Source organism: Meles meles, chromosome 19 (genome assembly GCF_922984935.1).
Source record: "Meles meles chromosome 19, mMelMel3.1 paternal haplotype, whole genome shotgun sequence".
NCBI classification, from domain to species: domain Eukaryota; kingdom Metazoa; phylum Chordata; class Mammalia; order Carnivora; family Mustelidae; genus Meles; species Meles meles.
In genome coordinates, this window is record NC_060084.1 from 1053763 (window position 1) to 1070381 (window position 16619).

Genomic DNA, 16619 nt, shown 5'->3' on the forward strand with positions numbered 1-16619 from the left:
AGCGGGGGGGGCGCTGGCGCCACACACAGGAACCGGCCTCGCCTGCAGGGTCAACGCCACCATCGGCTGCCTTTCAGTGCTCTGCTCGGGAAAGGAGCCTGCTTTCCCTTTTTGGGGCGGGGTGTGGGCATGGCTGCAACCTAAGACACTGCCCGTCAGGGGTTGTAACCGGACGGCACGCTCCAGGTGCTTCTAACTTGCCACATCAGCCGCATCTGTTGATGAGGACCAGTGGGGTCCCCTCCTGGAGCAGCATGTGCGAACGAGGCCAGTCTGGCAGGCCGCCCCTCTCTGCACCCTGGCACGGCCCTGGAAGCACGACGGGAACCACCTCCCTCCTGCCCGCTGGAGAAAACAGCAGGGCCCGCTCCTGGCAGGCACAGCGGTCTGACCGCAAGGAGCACGGCCATCAGCACGGTCCACGCAGGGGTTGCTGGCGTGCCGAGGTGAGAGTAGCCTTGAAGTCCATGGGCCAGGAAAAGAGAGATTACGTCTGTGGCCTGTAGCCCCCGAGCCTGATCCCCCGACACCTCTGCCGACCTGCCAAGGGTTCTCACTGGGACTTCGTCATAGAGGCAACAGGGAGAGAGACGGACAGCAGGCGAGCCTGCCCCACGGGGCACTTACCCTGCTTTCCCAGGCGGCGGAGCAGGCTCCCCCTTGGTTCTAACAGAAGGTCTGTGTGGGGACGGCGTTGGAGACGGGGAGGGAGATGAGGAGAAGGAGCGGGACCTAGGAGGAAGCAGATGCGTGAGGAGGGAGCGCCGCGGCGCCCGTCTGCACGGGAGCACACTAGGACGTCACCCAGCTCCACGGAGGGCGCTACTGCAGGGCTCTCCTCAGCTGCCTCACGTCCGAAACGGCTCTCCGACAGCTCTCAGTCCTCTCCCGCAGCGCACTGGACGGCAAAGCAGTGCCAGACCCTGCAGGAGGCCGGGCGGCCGCGAGCACGGGGCGGGAAGGGCACACTGCGCTGCTGAAGTCCAGCACGGACGCGGTGACACAGGCAGGACGGAGGCCGAGCGGGGGAGCGGAGCCCTGAGGCCCGGCGGCTGGAAAGTGGGGTGGGGAGGGCGGGGCGAGCAGCACGAGGTAGGGACCGGCCAAGGCTGGGCGCCACACGCCTGCGGAAGGAAACAGTGATGGGCTGCAGGTTCAGGAGTCAGCGGCAAGGACGGAGAGCCGCAGGACGGGGACGCTGGTTGGGAAGTTCTGGAGGCTGGCCCGGCCAGGCCGACGACTCCGCTGTCCCGGGATCCAGCACGGCACCCCACGCGACGCAGGCTTCCGAAAAGCCCCTGAGCAGGCGTTTTCTTCCTACTTACAAACTGTCGCGCACAAAGCCCCATTTTCCACCAAGCAGCAGCACCGGCAGAATGAGGCGGGGCCCCTGCAGTCACACACCCTGAGGTTTTAGAGACAGAGGGGTGCGGAGGAAGTGCCTGGGTCCTCCCTCCTGACGCTCCTTGGCTGGGCTGGGGGATTCCCCCAGGGGACGGACGCCCCCGCTAACTGCCAGGAGGCCAGAGCCAGAGCGCACAACCCTGCGCCGCACTGTGTGCGCACGGCCTAGGCACCACCTGCGACAACGGGGTCTCTCGTCTCATCCCCACTGTGGGCTTCCCGGGCAGCTGCGGTGCCCTACGGGGATGGCGGAGCCCCCACACAGGCAGCCCTCCACTCCCCGCCGCCCTCTGGCCTCGCACTTCTCCTCTCCTAACTAAGCCGTGGGTGGGGGGAAGGGAAAGGAGAGGGGCCACGGTCTCCCCACGCAGGTGTGCCCTGGAGGCGGGACGCGTGGGTGCACGTGCGGTGCAGGCCGCCTGGAAGGGCGGGAAAGAGAAGCTGCAGAGCCTGCACAGGCCTGTTGGTTACGTTAACCGGCGACTGTCCCTACAGACAACGGAGGATCCTCTAAAACGCCAGTGTCTCTCTTCAGTGGGAAAAACACACGTGTTGTCTGACCCTTCGAGAGGCGTCCACAGAACTTCCTGTGAAGACGGAAACGCCCTCGGAGCCCTGCCGTCGGGGCGCGCACTTTAAAGTCCTAATTGAACGAGAACGTGAATCACTGCCCGTGGCTAGTGGCCCAGCGGATAGCGCAGGTCCACAGGACGTGGCCACACCGTGGCTTGTCTCCTGACTTCAGCGCACGCATGACACAGGCCGTGGGGGGCCATTCTGAGCTGCCTGCCGACACGGGCCCCTTGCGCCGAGCCCTCGGCGCCTGGAGCTTGTTACTTGCATACGTTTCACACACGCCTCAGAATGACCTCGAAACGCGGCTCAGGCCGTTCTGAGAACAGCCGGGTGCCCGGCATGATGCCGGGGCACAGAGCGGCCGTGCCCACACCTGCCCCCACTGCCCGCCGCGGCCGGCCCCGCACATACCTGGACCGGCTGCCTGAGAACGAGCTGTGTCTGGAGGACCGGCTGGAGTAGGAGCTATAGGAGGACGAGCGGGAGCGCGAGCGGGACGAGCCGGAGCCAGAGTACGAGGATGACCGTGACGATGACCTAGAGTGTCCAAGGACAGGGGTGGGGGGAGGGGCCGGTCTTCCTCCACCTCCGGCCTGGCCGCTGCTGTGGACCTGCTCTCCTCAGGTGCAGACCCAGGTGATGTGGCCACATGCCCACCTGCTCCCGCCCCCCACCCCCCGTCCCTGCCTGTGCACACCCAGCCACCCTCTGGACACCTCTGTGGGCTGCAGTCCATCCCCTTCTGGTGGGAATAAGGTTTAGAAAGCAAGACGTGGGGAGGTGTGTGCTCACTACGGCTGGAGGACAGCGTCCGGGCCCTGCCTGGACAGAGCCCCCCGTGCGGTCACACACAGGTTCCTCTCTACCCATCCGTGCACGCAACAAAAGCCCTGGGTCGGCGCTGACCTCCCCAGCGCCCGTCTAGCACGGCGGGCTCTGGCCTCCCGCCCCCACCGCAGGCCTGCCTGCTGGTTCACACCCAGCCCCGCTGCAGCCCACACACACAGGAGGAGGAGAGGGCTGCCTCCGTGGCCGGGCTCTCGCCGTCCTCCTGGCCTTCTGCCCCGGACCAACTGTGTGAGCTCTCCCCCCCTCGCTGGCCCCTCACCAGGTCTCCATGCTGGGCTGCCAGCATCCTGGCTGAGGTCAATCGTTCTTTTGGGGGCATGAAGCCTTAGGGAAGCTCTAAGCCTCAGTTCTGTCTGCCGCTGAAGCCCCAGGGCCCCAGTCACTCAGTGAATCTCTTCTGGGCAAACAGGTGTCCCTTGAGCCCTGCTGACTGTCCTTGGGCCGGCGTGGGGCAGCCCTCGGGCAGCGTCCATGCACCGTCACCGTGACGGGCCAGCCCCCTTACCTGGAGGAATTGGAGGCAGAAGCAGACGAGGCTGATGTTTTCCGGCGCCTTCGTGCCCGGCTCGGGGAGACGGACACCCCGAGTTTCTTCTTGGGAGACTTGGACCGGCGCCAAGGGTCCTTCCACTCATCTGCTCGCTTCACCTGCGGGCCCGCAGTGGCGGCCTCCTTCTTTGGCGGCTCAGCTTGACGGCTAAAATCAGAGGTGTTGGCCGCTCTGGGACCGTCCTCAGCGACAGCAGTGCCGTTCGGTGAAGGAAACCGAGAGGCAGGACGGCGACGTAAGCGCCTGCTTCAGGGGGAGCCTGACAAGTAACGGGTCACCCGGCGGGGCCGCAGAGCTCACTGCCAGCATGACAGGCAGAGCTCGCACCATGGACGGTCTCCACGCACATGTCCTTCCTGGAGGAACATGTCTTTCTCCTTCGTGGAAACGAACCACACCAGTACCCACTTTTGTGGGTGTAACGACTTCCAGAAGTCCCCACCATACTGCAAACTCTGGGAAGGACGGGGTGGTCTCGTCTACCATGTTCTCTCTAGAGCCGGCACACAGCAGGTGCAAAACAAATTTTTCGTTTAAGGGCAATAAAGTGCTTGTTACCCTCCACTTATGGCCAACTCATCTTTGACAAAGCAGAAAAGAATGTTCAATGGAAAAAAACAGTCTCTTACACAAGTAGTGCTGGGAACATGGGACAGCCGCACGCAGAAGACTGAAACTGGCCCACTTCCTCACACCACACACAAAACAGACTCAAAATGGATGAAGGACCTCAATGTGAGACAGGAATCCATCAAAATCCTTGAGAACACAGACAGCAACCTCTTCGACCTCAGCCGCAGCAACTTCTTCCTAGAAACATCTCCATAGGCGAGGGAAGCAAGGGCAAAAATGAACTATTGGGACTTCATCAAGATCAAAAGCTTTTGCACAGCAAGGGAAACAGGCAACAAAACCAAAAGACAACTACAGAATGGGAGAAGATATTCACAAACGACCCATCAGATAAGGGCTAGTGTCCAAAATCTATGAAGAGCTTAGCAAACTCAACACCCAAAGAACAAATAATCCAATCAAGAAATGGGCAGAAGACATGAACAGACATTTCTGCAAAGAAGACAGCCAGATGGCCAACAGACACATGACAAAGTGCTCCACATCACTCGGCATCAGGGAAATACAAATCAAAACCACAGTGAGATCCCACCTCACACCAGTCAGAATGGCTAAAATTAACAAGTCAGGAAATGACAGATGCTGGTGAGGATGTGGAGAAAGGGGAACCCTCCTCCACTGTTGGTGGGAATGCAAGCTGGTGCAACCACTCTGGAAAACAGCATGGAGGTTCCTCAAAAAGTTGAAAGTAGAGCTACCCTACGACCCAGCAATCTCACTACTGGGTATTTACCCTAAAGATACAGACATAGTGATCCAAAGGGGCACGTGCACCCGAATATTTAGAGCAGCAATGTCCATAATAGCTAAACTGTGGGAAGAACCTAGATGTCCATCAGCAAATGAATGGATAAAGAAGATGCGGTTCATATATACAATGGAATACTATGCAGCCATCAAAAGGAACGAAATCTTGCCATTTGCAACGACGTGGATGGAACTAGAGGGTACTATGCTGAGTAAAATAAGTCAATCAGAGAAAGACAATTATCATATGGTTTCACTCATATGTAGAATTTAAGGAACAAAACCCATGAACATAAGGAAAGAGGGAAAAAAGAGAACAAAGCAAACTGTAAAAGAATCTTTTTTTTTTTTTTTTAAAGATTTTATTTATTTATTTGACAGAGAGAGATCACAAGTAGACAGAGAGGCAGGCAGAGAGAGAGAGAGGGAAGCAGGCTCGCTGCTGAGCAGAGAGCCCGATGCGGGACTCGATCCCAGGACCCTGAGATCATGACCTGAGCCGAAGGCAGCGGCTTAACCCACTGAGCCACCCAGGCGCCCCCTGTAAAAGAATCTTAACTCTAGGAAACAAACTGAGGGTTGCTGGAGGGGTGGGGGGTGGGGGATGGGGTAACTGGGTGACGGGCATTCAGGAGGGCACGTGATGTGATGAGCACTGGGTGTTCTATGCAAATGCTAGACTTCTGAATACCACATCTGAAACTAATCACGGACCACATGCTGGCTAACTGAATTTAAATAAAACATTTTAAAAAACGCCCTAAGGGGACACCTGGGTGGCTCAGTTGGTTAGTCGGCTGCCTTCGGCTCAAGTCATGATCCCAGCATCCTAGGATCGAGTCCCGCATCGGGCTCCCTGCTCAGCAGGGACCCTGCTTCTCCCTCTGCCACTCTGCCTGCCTGTGTGCTCATCTCCTCTCTCTCTGAGAAATAAAATCAATAAAATCTTTAAAAACAAAAACCAAAAAAACGTCCTAAGGACGCATTAAACTGAAGCACAAAATCCCTGTTGTATTGGCCCTAAACCCCAAGAGTGTTTGCCATGTAAGCTCACAAGCTTGTATAAGGGGAGGAGGGATCGTGGGAGGAAGGGAAACCTGTCCATTCCAGCCTGTCCCAGGCCAGCCCGGAGATGCCGTCACCCCTACATCCTGAGCTACCCTCGTCCTAAGAACGCCGCATGGGGTTCTTCCTGTCTCCACGGCGGCCGGCTCGGCCGGTCTGCAGCCCCTCTGACAGGGCAGCAGGGCAGACAGAAAGCAAGGGACAGACTCCTCCTGTCACCATTAACTGTACTGGGAGCTCGGGTAGCAGGGAGGGGGAGAGAGGACAGAGTGCCGCTGCCCGTCTCCTTCGCAGCCTGGAAAAGAAGTCCACCGAGGGGCCACCGCCGTCTCTGCGAGTGGACGTTGCCTCCCTTCCTTCGCACGCACTCTGGGGGTAACACCGTGGGCTTCGTGGTGCGCTGCCCTTTCCCCTGGAGGCGCCGCCAGACCACGCACACTGGGCCGCCGCCAGCGCCTCCTTCCCTCTGAAAGGACGGTACCAGGCGTGGTAGTGACCCCGCAAAACAGATCCCCCAAAGGGTGGCAAGTGGGAGGTCCCGATTTTAATTAATTTGTACACAGACAACCATTTTCATTTTTCACTTAATTTCTACAGTTACTCACTAGGACAAATGATTTGGCTTGTTTTACGGAAATGATGTAGTGTCTTCTTAAAATGTATTTAACCCTAAAAAGTAAAGATAACAAAAAAATAGAAACAGTGTCCATGGGCCCTGGACACAGAAAACCATGCTGGCGGCACAGGAATGAAGCGGTTTAGGGAGCAGCGGAGGGCGGGGTCCCTTCTGCAGGCCACCGGACTCCCGCACTGTGGATCTGGGCCACAGAGCTGCCGGCCCAGACCAGGGAGCCACAGTTTCCGGCTTGGACACAGAACTGGAACCGTCCGTGTTAATGGCATGTTTCGGCGAAAACGACTGAACGGACACCCAAGAAAGAGCTCCTGGGAAGCCCCGGGGGGAAGCATGCGTGGGCATGGGGGGCGGGGGGGGCAGCGGGGGCAGGAGGCCCGCCCTCGGACGTCCACGTGGGCCGGCACATGGGCCGGGGTGACGGCAGCCCCCCGTCCAGGCTGTCTGTCCTTCTTCACGGTTTTCTTCGTTCTTTACGGAGTTCCCCACACTTGTCTACCCCGCCCTGTTCCACGTCTATCATAGAAAAGCCCCAGATGTTATTCAGGGAACGTTTCCCTCCTGCAGAGGAGAGTTTCTGCTGTGCTGACGAGCACACGCCCGGGAATTTTACTCATTCTTGGTCTTAGCGACGCGGTCTCATCTCTCACGAGACCTCCCTGCAGCAGGAAGGGGCTCCGGGGCTCTGACCGGCGCCGCCGCAGGGCCAAGTGGCTTTTAGGGCCGCGGCTGCCGACCCTCAGCGGCCTCTCAGCCGCACACCGGCAGGGACCGGAGAGAAGACGCCCCGCGCAGGTCCATACGCTGAACGTGACCAGTCGGTGAGGCAGCAGGGCTGGCGCGACTGTGCTCTGAAGCCCCGGAGGGCTGCACCCCTGCCCTGGAGCGTAGGACCCAGGGGCGGTGCGGCTGGTGTCACGCGGGTGCCCGGCCCCAGAGGCCGACCAACTGACAAACGCTGCACCCCAATGACTCGGAAACCCCGTGGGCAGGTCAGCTGATCAGCAGTCTGAAGACGCAGGGGCGGGAGAGGCGGCGGGAAGGGCCGCGGTCAGCAGGGGCAGCGGGCCAGCATTTGCATAAACCCTGCTCCACAGAGGGGAAACAGGCCTCACTCTGCCCAAGGAAGGGGCCTTCCCCAGCCCTGTGACGGCACCCTCTTATCTTCCAGGCTCTAACGCTCCGCTCAAGGCCTGGAGAGGGACTCCGGGGAGCAAAGGTCAGCTGCAAGGCCTGCCAAACAGACGTCACAACACAGCGCAACCCTGGCCCGACAACTCACAACACGCCTCGCACGTCAGGTCGGGTCAGAGGCGAGAGACGTCAGTGACATAAGCAGCAACATCAAGGTGTTTGGAAACTCCGACCAGAGCAGCTGGCAAGTCTGGGGTCAAAGATGCAACGAGAGAAAACATCAAGGTGTTCTTCTAAAATCGAAGGCGTCCGATAAAGGTCCAGGAAAAGGGACTTAGAAGTGACGGAACTCTTCACACTCGTGTCACGGCACCTCTCACGGGAGAGCTTGGCGGCGGCTGCATCCTGGGAGCGTCCATGGGTTCCCATGAAGGCCTGCACTGTGACCACCGCCCCTAAGCCCTGGGCAGAAACCCCCAGCGGGGGTCCGTGTGGCTGGGGGCTGCCGCACCCCTCCGCGGACTTCTGGACGCCCGCCAGGGAAGAGACTCCAGGTGCTGGCAAGGCACCCCTCCCTCTGGGATGCTCACCTTGCGTGGAAATCCCACTTCTTCCTTGTCTCGGACTCTGCTGGGTTTTTACGACCCGCCCCAGTGCGCTACAAGCCCCCTTCCAGCCTTGGCCAGGCTACGGGTCCCTCTCGCAACAGACACACAGTAAGATGCGAGAGAACGTAGACCGGCGCTTGTGGTTCTCATTCTGGTGCCCCCCAGGCCCTGATGGAAGCCTGCAACGCAGGCCAACGTAGGCCCCATCAGTGAGGCACACAGCAGCACCCCGGAACCCTGCCATTTCTAGGGACCGAAGCCGGGTCCTGACCGGAGGGGCCCAAGGGTGGGTCGCTGCTGTGGACGGTTCTCCCGGGGCCAGGGGGCAGCACAGAAAGCCTTTCCCGAGTGAGAGGGCATCTGGTAACAGACCCACCACGTTCACTCTCCAACTATGAAAACATCCTTGAACTTCATCCGGAACAAGTAAACCCGAGAGAAACGTGACTGCCAGCAGAGGGGACAGGCACGTTCCCACCCACTTCCACTTGAACTTTGGGGGAACAGAAAGAAGAAAAGCCTCCTGTTTCAGGCGGTGGGTAAGCAGCATTCCCGTACATTCCCTGACCGCTGCAAGGCCCCTGACGTTGCCCAAGGCTCTTCACGGCTCCTGCCCCCGCTGCCTCCCCCGCAAGAACCCAAAGCTCCCGCTGGGGGCAGGTCGTGCTTGAGGCGGCTCAGCGGCACGTCCTTCTGCCTCATGGCTGCATCCGTGTCCACGGGGGAGTGCGACCGTCTGCCTTTCTGTCTTCGGCAGTCGGGCAACTTCCGGAGCATTCAGTCGCTTACGCCCCGGGCACAACGACCTTCTCGGAGGCAAGCAGTTCAGCCGTGCCCAGGACGGACGAGAGGTCAGGACAGTGAGCTAAGGTTTACTGCATCTCCAGACGAGTGCCTTTTGCCCTAACCGAAGATTACTGACTGTTCTGACGCCAGGCCCGAGAGCGGCTCCGAGTGACCTCCAGCGCCCGGCTCGTCAGGAAGCATGGAACGCCACGCAGCGGGGAGCGGAGTGGGAGGCTGGGGCGACCTGCCGGCCCACGGCCTCGGGACAAGGCCCACCTGCTTCCGCGGGGCCACGCACACCCCGCGAGGCTCCTGACAGCCATCTGGGTGTGGTTGTCGGACACTCAGGGACAGCAAAGTGTGGGACACCACCACGCCGGTCTAGGGCCGTGTGAGAGCACAACTTGCCACGTTCAAGTTCCTGAAGCCTACAAACCGCAGCGCTAAGTGAGAGAGGAGCTGAGGAACCATGATGCGTGGCGAGGGTGACGGGCAGCTGGAGGGGAGAGCGGCGCTCAGACAACCGGGAGGGAGAGTCACCAAATGCAGACAGGAAACCTAATGTGTAGTTTTTGCAAAAAATGTAGCAGACCGGAGCGAGGGTCACCTTCCCTCCAGGGCGGCAGACGGCCACGCAGCCTCGGACGTGACCCACAGGGCAGCGGTCCCGGCGCAGCTCACGTGGCTACAACCCACCTCCCTTGCTTTGGTGCTTCCGGCCTCCCAGGGCGAGTCCAGAGCAGTGGGGGGCCTCTGGGAGGGGCCCTGGGAGCTCTGCGGAGACAGGTGTGAATGCCTGCCCACGCCAACCCACTCTGGGCCCCTGGGGGCCTCACACTGGATGCAGGCCCCTGGCACTCTGAGACAAGAAGCCCTCAGCGGGGGCGCCTGGGTGGCTCAGTGGATTGAGCCGCTGCCTTCGGCTCGGGTCATGATCTCAGGGTCCTGGGATCGAGCCCCGCGTCGGGCTCTCTGCTCTGCAGGGAGCCTGCTTCCTCCTCTCTCTCTGCCTGCCTCTCTGCCTACTTGTGATCTCTCTCTGTCAAATAAAAAAAAAATCTTTAAAAAAAAAAAAAAAAAAAAAAAAAAGAAGCCCTCAGCGGAGGCGGCGGGCAGGAACAGGGCTCCCTCTTGAGGACGGAGGAGAGCTCCCGGGAAGTGAGGAGCCTGCCCTCTCGGCCCCAACGGGCACCAAACCTCCCACGTGCATCTGAACAAGAGTGAACAGCTTTAAGCAGTCCAGGCAATCCCTCCAGGAAGATCCCAATTACTACCTTTATCTAGAATGAAATTAATTTGCATATACCAAAGAGCATCCTAATTACACCCGGCTCCACCCGGGGCGGCAAGCCGGCTGGCTGGGCTGTAAAGGTTACAAGGTTTCACGAAAGGGATTTCCCTCTATTTACATAGATGCGTTCTACAGAACTGCTTACAAGGTCCTGCTCAAGGCCTAATTCCCAGAAGGGAACCCTAAAGGGGGAGAGAGACCGCGGCCCCGAGTCTTGGCTATCTAGAGGAAAGCTCGTTAGAACCCCCGGAGGGAGATGTTCCACAGAAAACACTTGCCAAGCAGCCCTGTGGGAACGGCTCGGGTGGGGCAGGCGGAGAAGGGCAGGCAAGACGGCGGACGGCGGTGGGGGGAAGCGGGGACTAAGACCCAGGGAGCCGGGCACTCTGCTGGCACGTGGTTCTCGCTGCGCCTCACCCCACGGTGCCGAGTCTGTGCCCCGCTTCCGGGCCACGGGCATCTGGGTTTCAAGAGCTCTCGCTGGCCGCAGACAAACCACACTGAGTCTATCCTCACCAACTGCCGTGTGTGCCCGCTGGACTCTGCAACGAGCAGTCCTGGGACCGATCCGACCCCACTGCAGAGCCCTCGAGCACCAGCAAAGACGCAAGCTTCCCACTCCACTCTGAATGCAGTCATGACTGCCTCCTACTTGAGGCAAGAAAAGTGCTTTCCAACCAGCTGTTGATGTAAAATTCCCACCCTGTCCTAGGTAGGTAAGTAAACTGATCTAGAGAAGGAAGCCGACACAAACGTACTAATGCAGGGAAATTCAGCCGCCTCCTAAAGTGGTCACGCCAGCTCCGGTGCTCAAAGAGAAAGGAAACAGGAGGACCGTGCTGGAAATTCTGCTCTGGGGAAACCCTAGCCCTTCGTGCTGGCACAGGGCTGGCGGGCTTCCAGCCAGGGTGATCAAAGACGAGGTTCACGACTCCCTGGCAGCAATGAGAGGCTGAACCTACACCAAGGAACAGGGCGCGCCTGCCTCTGCCCACAGGAGCATGAGCGAGGGTCCAGGGAAGGAAAAGGAGGGGGATGCGAGCCTAACAAAAGGAAGCAGACACCAGGGGAGAGCAGGTCTGCCGGGTCTGGTGAGAAAGCTGCATCTCGTTTTAGGAAGAATCCACGGAGTCCCGCCTCCTGAACCCGCCGCTGGCTTGGCGGTGCTCTCACTGACTGTGCAAATGTAGGGCTCGAGGCTGGTCTTCCCAGGGATCTGGTGCTTGGGGGCTAAGCCAGTTGCTGCTAGTGCCCTTCGAGCGGTCTGTTTGGATTCACACAGACACCCCCTGGAGGGGCCAGGCAGCACTGGGAACACGAGGGCTGGAAGGGCGTCTGTCCCACGAGTTAGCAACGAGCAGAGACGGACACAGCCACTTGTGCAGCTGTCCTCCCTCCAAGAGGTGCTAAAGACACACTCAGGTGTATAAAAATGTCCCTGAGCTGGACACACAGACACTTGACTCGGAGCTACTTGACTTCTTGGAAACAAGCAGGACATAAGAAGGGGGTGGGGGACGGCGGTCCATAGCCAGAGTACATAGGAGTAAACACACTCAAAAGCACTGGAGTGGACCGGCGGATGTGCCTCGGGACGCCACAGAGTGATGGGGCCGAGTGACAGCCGCGACATCATCTGCCCATCTTCCCCGCGTCTCGCCTTTCCAGACCAGGCATCTGGATACGCATGAAAACAGCTTTCAGGCATCTGGAGAGCAGAACTCCGTCTGCAATTTCATCAGTCCTACAATGTTTGCTACGACAGAGAAAGTAAAAAGGGAGGCTACTACCAAACCCAAAACTTGTTTACAGCACCGTCAAGTGTCTGTGGGCTCCAGCTCTGGGCTGGGCCGTGACAGGGGGCGCGGTGCCGTGGCGGCCTGCAGGGGACTGCGCTGAAGAAGGCAACAGGTGAGAACACATCGGTCAACGGTAACGTGACATCGGGGAGTGCTAAGAGCCATGACGAACTCTCTAGCAGGGTGGGAGCAGCAGGGCGGCCCCTCTGAGCAGCAAGATGTGAGCCACGTCCTGGAGACACGGAGAGATGGCAGGGGACGGCCGGGGCACAGGCCGGAGGGCCAGCAAAGTCGGTGGTGTGAGCAGAGGGAGCTGGGTCTCCTGCTCCAGCAGCGCTCCCAGAGCGGACACAGCCCCACCATGGAGCCCACACTGGACTTGCCCTGCGCATCTTGGGGAAAAGGGCTTCTATCAAAACGGCGCTTCGACAGCCCGAGCCAGAAGATGAGAACCAAGCGCTGCCATTCGCGTGCCATTCGCGCGTACTTACACACGCAGGACAGCACTGAGAGTGGCCGCCGCAGGCCGGACGGTCATAAAGCTGTCGGAAGACTGAGCGGTCTCAGTGCAGCCAGAATACGTGGTCACTCTGAATGTACTTTAAAAACGTTATTTTGCCCAATGTTAGGCAAGTATGAGAAAATACAGCAAATTACTGAGGCCCATTTATGGCGCACGATCTGGAGGAAGAGAAGAGTGAAAACCGGTGCTCACGCAGACCAAGCACCCTGCTGCTTCCTGCCAGAATCACGGCTGCACAAGAAAGGGGTTGGTCTGAGCACAGAGAACAGGAGCCTGGCTTCATTCACCAAAAAACTGTAACTAATAAATGAATTCGGTACAAAGGAAGCAAAGGATACAAAGTCAACATTACAAAAAAAAAAAAAATCTGTTGCATTGTTATACACTAACAACCTGAAAAAAACAACGGAGGAAACAATCTCATTAACAACCGCATCAGAAAGTACACTGGGGGACACCTGGGGGGCTCAGTCACTTAAGCGGCTGCCTTCACCTTGGCTCATGATCCCAGCGTCCTGGGATCGAGTCCCGCATTAGGCTCCTTGCTCAGCAGGGAGCCTGCTTCTCCCTCTGCCTGCCAGTGCTCTCTCTGACAAATAAAATCTTAAAAAAAAAAAAAAATACAATGGGGATGCCTGGGTGGCTGAGATGGTTAACCGTCTGCCTTCCGCTCAGGTTCTGATCCACAAGGTCCTGGGATCAAGCCCCGCATCAGGCTCCCTGCTCAGTGGAAGTGTGCTTCTCCCTCTCCCTTTGCCCCTCCCCTCCCTACTCATGCTCTTGGCCTCTCACTTTCAAATACATAAAAATCTTAAAAAAATAAAAAATACATAGAAATAAATTGAGTCAAGGGGGTGAAAGAGAGAGATACTGAAAATTGATGGACATTAATGGAACAAACCAAAGGCCACACACAAACGAAGGGACATACATCCCGTGTTCACGACTGGAAGAAAGGATACTATAAAAATGTCCCCAGTACCCAAAGTCACCTACAGATCCAATGCAATCTCTATCAAAATTCCAATGATATTTTTCTTTAGAAATAGAAGCAACAATCGTACAATTTATATGGAACCACAAAGACCCCAAAGAGCCAAAGAGCCAGAACAAGAACAAAGCTGGAGGTGTTGCGCTTCCCCGTCTCAGACTGCATCACAAAGTCTGAGTCATCCCAACTGCACAGTAGTGCGTAAAAACAGCCACAGATCAGGGCGCCTAGTGGGCTCAGCCCACAGAGTGCAGGACTCTTGGTCTTAGAGTCGTGAGTTCAAGCCCCATGCTGGGTGTAGAGGTTATGTACAAAACCCCAAAAACTAAAAGACAAGAACAGACACAGGGCAATGGAACAGAAATGAAAGCCCAGAAAGAAACCTACACGTATACAGCCCATCACGACACAGAAGGCAAGAACATGCAACGGGTAAGGGCAGTCCCTTCAATGAATGGTGCTGGGGACACTGGACCCCCATCTCACACTGTGCCACAAATAACTCCAGGTGGATTAAAGACCCAAAACCATGAAGTTCCTAGAAGAAAACACAGGAACAAAAGCTCCTTGATAGGCATCTAGTAATGTCCGTCCGACCGGGACGCCCGCAGCACAGGAAACGAGATAAGACATAAATGTGATCACTGCACTTTACCCTGAAGCTAGTAATATAATATGGTTAATTAATGGAACTTAAGTAAAAAATACATATCTGAAGATGGAAAAATAAATGCATACATAAATAAGCAGGACCACATTCAACTAAAAAGCTTTTGCACAGAAAAAAATAATAAAACGAAAAGACAACCTATAAGAATGAGAAAAAATATGTACAAACCATCTACCAGATAAGGGGTTAGCACACAAACTATGCAAGAAATTCATACAACTTGGGGCGCCTGGGTGGCTCAGTGGGTTAAGCTGCTGCCTTCGGCTCAGGTCATGATCCTAAGATCCTGGGATCGAGTCCCGCATCAGGCTCCTTGCTCAGCAGGGAGCCTGCTTCTCCCTCTGCCTCTGCCTGCTTGTGTGCTCTCTCTCTCTTCCTCTCTGACAAATTAATAATAAAATCTTTAAAAAAAAGAAAAGAAAAGAAATTAAATTCATACAACTCAATAGCCAAAAGAAATCTGACTTAAAATGGGCAATTTCCTGACCAGACATTTTGTGAAAGAGGACATCCAGATGGCTAACAGGTCCGTGAAGAGATGCTCAACACCTCTAATTCTCAGGGACACACAGGTCAAACCCACGATGAGGTATCGCGCCCCACCTCTTCAAGTGGCTGAAATCCAACGCAGAGCTGGTCACCACGTCAGTGAGGGTGAAGGAAAGGGAAGCCGGCGTGACCAGCCACCACTTCTGGCTAAACATCCAAAGGAGACGAGAACAGAAAGAGACGTCTGCACTCGCCAGCTCACTTCAGCATTCTTCTCAACAGGAGCCTGCAGCTGGACGCACGGATCAAGGAAATGTGGACGGGCCGCATGATGGGGTACTGCCCAGCCACGGAAAGGAGGCTGTCCTGCCGTCGGTGAGAACTCCGATGGCGACCGAGAAGTGGGCTAAGTCAGAAAAAGAAAGCCTCTGTCCTCACTGTGCCTGCTCACTTACACGTGGAATCCTTTTTTTTTTTTTTTAAAGAGTATTTCACAGAGGGAGAGAGAGAGACAGCAAGAGAGGGAAGAAAGGGGGGAATGGGAGAGGGAGAAGGAGGCTTCCTGTCGATCAGGGAGCCCAACGCTTGGTCCCAACACGCTGGGATCGCAACCTGATCCGTGGGCAGGTGCTGAATGACTGAGACACCCAGGCGCCGCTTCTACGCGGAGCCTCACAGAGCCGAGCTCGTGGAGACCGACAGCAGAAGAGCGGGTGCCACGGGCTGGGGCTGCCGGACACGGGCAGCTGCTCCCACTCCCAGTCAGAAGAGGAGTAAGTCGCGAGCTCGTGTAGCCACAGGGGCTGCAGCGAGGGATTCTGTCTTGTGCACGTGAAAGCTGCCACGAGGGTAGATCTGACGTGTTCTCCCCACGCACGGTGCAGGGGTGCCGGTGCTGATGGACGGCGGAGGCCGTTCCGCAGCACGGAGGCAGGGCCACGCGTCACACCGGGTATTATAAGTTTGTGCAATGTCACACGTCAACACACGTCAACTGCGCCTAATAAAGTTGGAAAAAATATAAAAAAAGAGGCTTTCCCTCTAAAAAAAAAAAAAAGAAGAAATGGACACCAAGAAGGCAAAACTGAGAATGCAAAGTACGGTGAGGGGCGCGCACGCGCTAGAGGGTGCTGGACAAGGCGTTGTACCCAGAACACATCCGACTCAGAAATAAAGACAATGAGCAAATAATAAAATGAGGAAGTGGGTAAAGGATCGGAATAGACGTTTCTCTAAAGAACATACACCAAGAAGCGCATGAAAAGAAGACTCTGGAAAATGAAAACGAAGCACAGTGAGCTCCCAGGTCCCACCCGGCAGGACAGCCACCACCACCACAACAAAGGTGGACGGTCAGGAACCATGTGGAGGAAACTGGAACCCTCACACATTCCTGGTGGGGATGGAAACTGATGCAGCTATCCAGGAAGATTCTAGAAATTCCTCAAAAGGTTAAACACAGTTATCACATGACCCAGCAGCTCCACTCCGAGGTGCACACCCAAGGGAAATGAAACCATTCCCACACACGCTTGCCCGCGAATGCACACGTTCCCAACAGCCGAAAGGCAGGAATAACCCAAGTGTCCTTCCACGGCCGAGCAGGCCAACAAACGGCCGTGCGCACACATCCCCACCACAGAGTAGCAGCCAGCCGCAAAAGGGAGCGAATTATGGGTTCGTGAACTTCGGAAAACATCTTGCCAAGGGAAGGAGCCAAGCACAGAAGCCCGCATGTGCGATCCCGTTTCTATGTGATGCCCGGCCGCAGATCTGCAGAGGCACAAAGTGGGCTGCTGCTGCGGGGCCGGGCGGCGTCCGCGCGTAGTGAGAGCAGCGCCTCTGTGCTGAGGGTCCTACACACCGCTGA

The 16619-nt window shown here is 57.0% G+C and overlaps 1 protein-coding gene across 3 annotated transcripts in view; it reads right to left on the reverse strand.

Annotated features, from left to right (window-relative positions):
• ZC3H18 (zinc finger CCCH-type containing 18) overlaps nt 1-16619 on the reverse strand; it is a 60536-nt gene that overhangs the window by 5526 nt on the left and 38391 nt on the right. For all 3 annotated transcript variants that reach the window (XM_045987781.1, XM_045987783.1, XM_045987782.1), the window contains 3 exons: nt 3335-3526; nt 2392-2517; nt 628-732 (listed from right to left, as the gene is read on the reverse strand). In XM_045987781.1, the coding sequence (XP_045843737.1) occupies nt 628-732; nt 2392-2517; nt 3335-3526 (423 nt within the window). The remainder of the gene's footprint in view (nt 1-627; nt 733-2391; nt 2518-3334; nt 3527-16619) is intronic.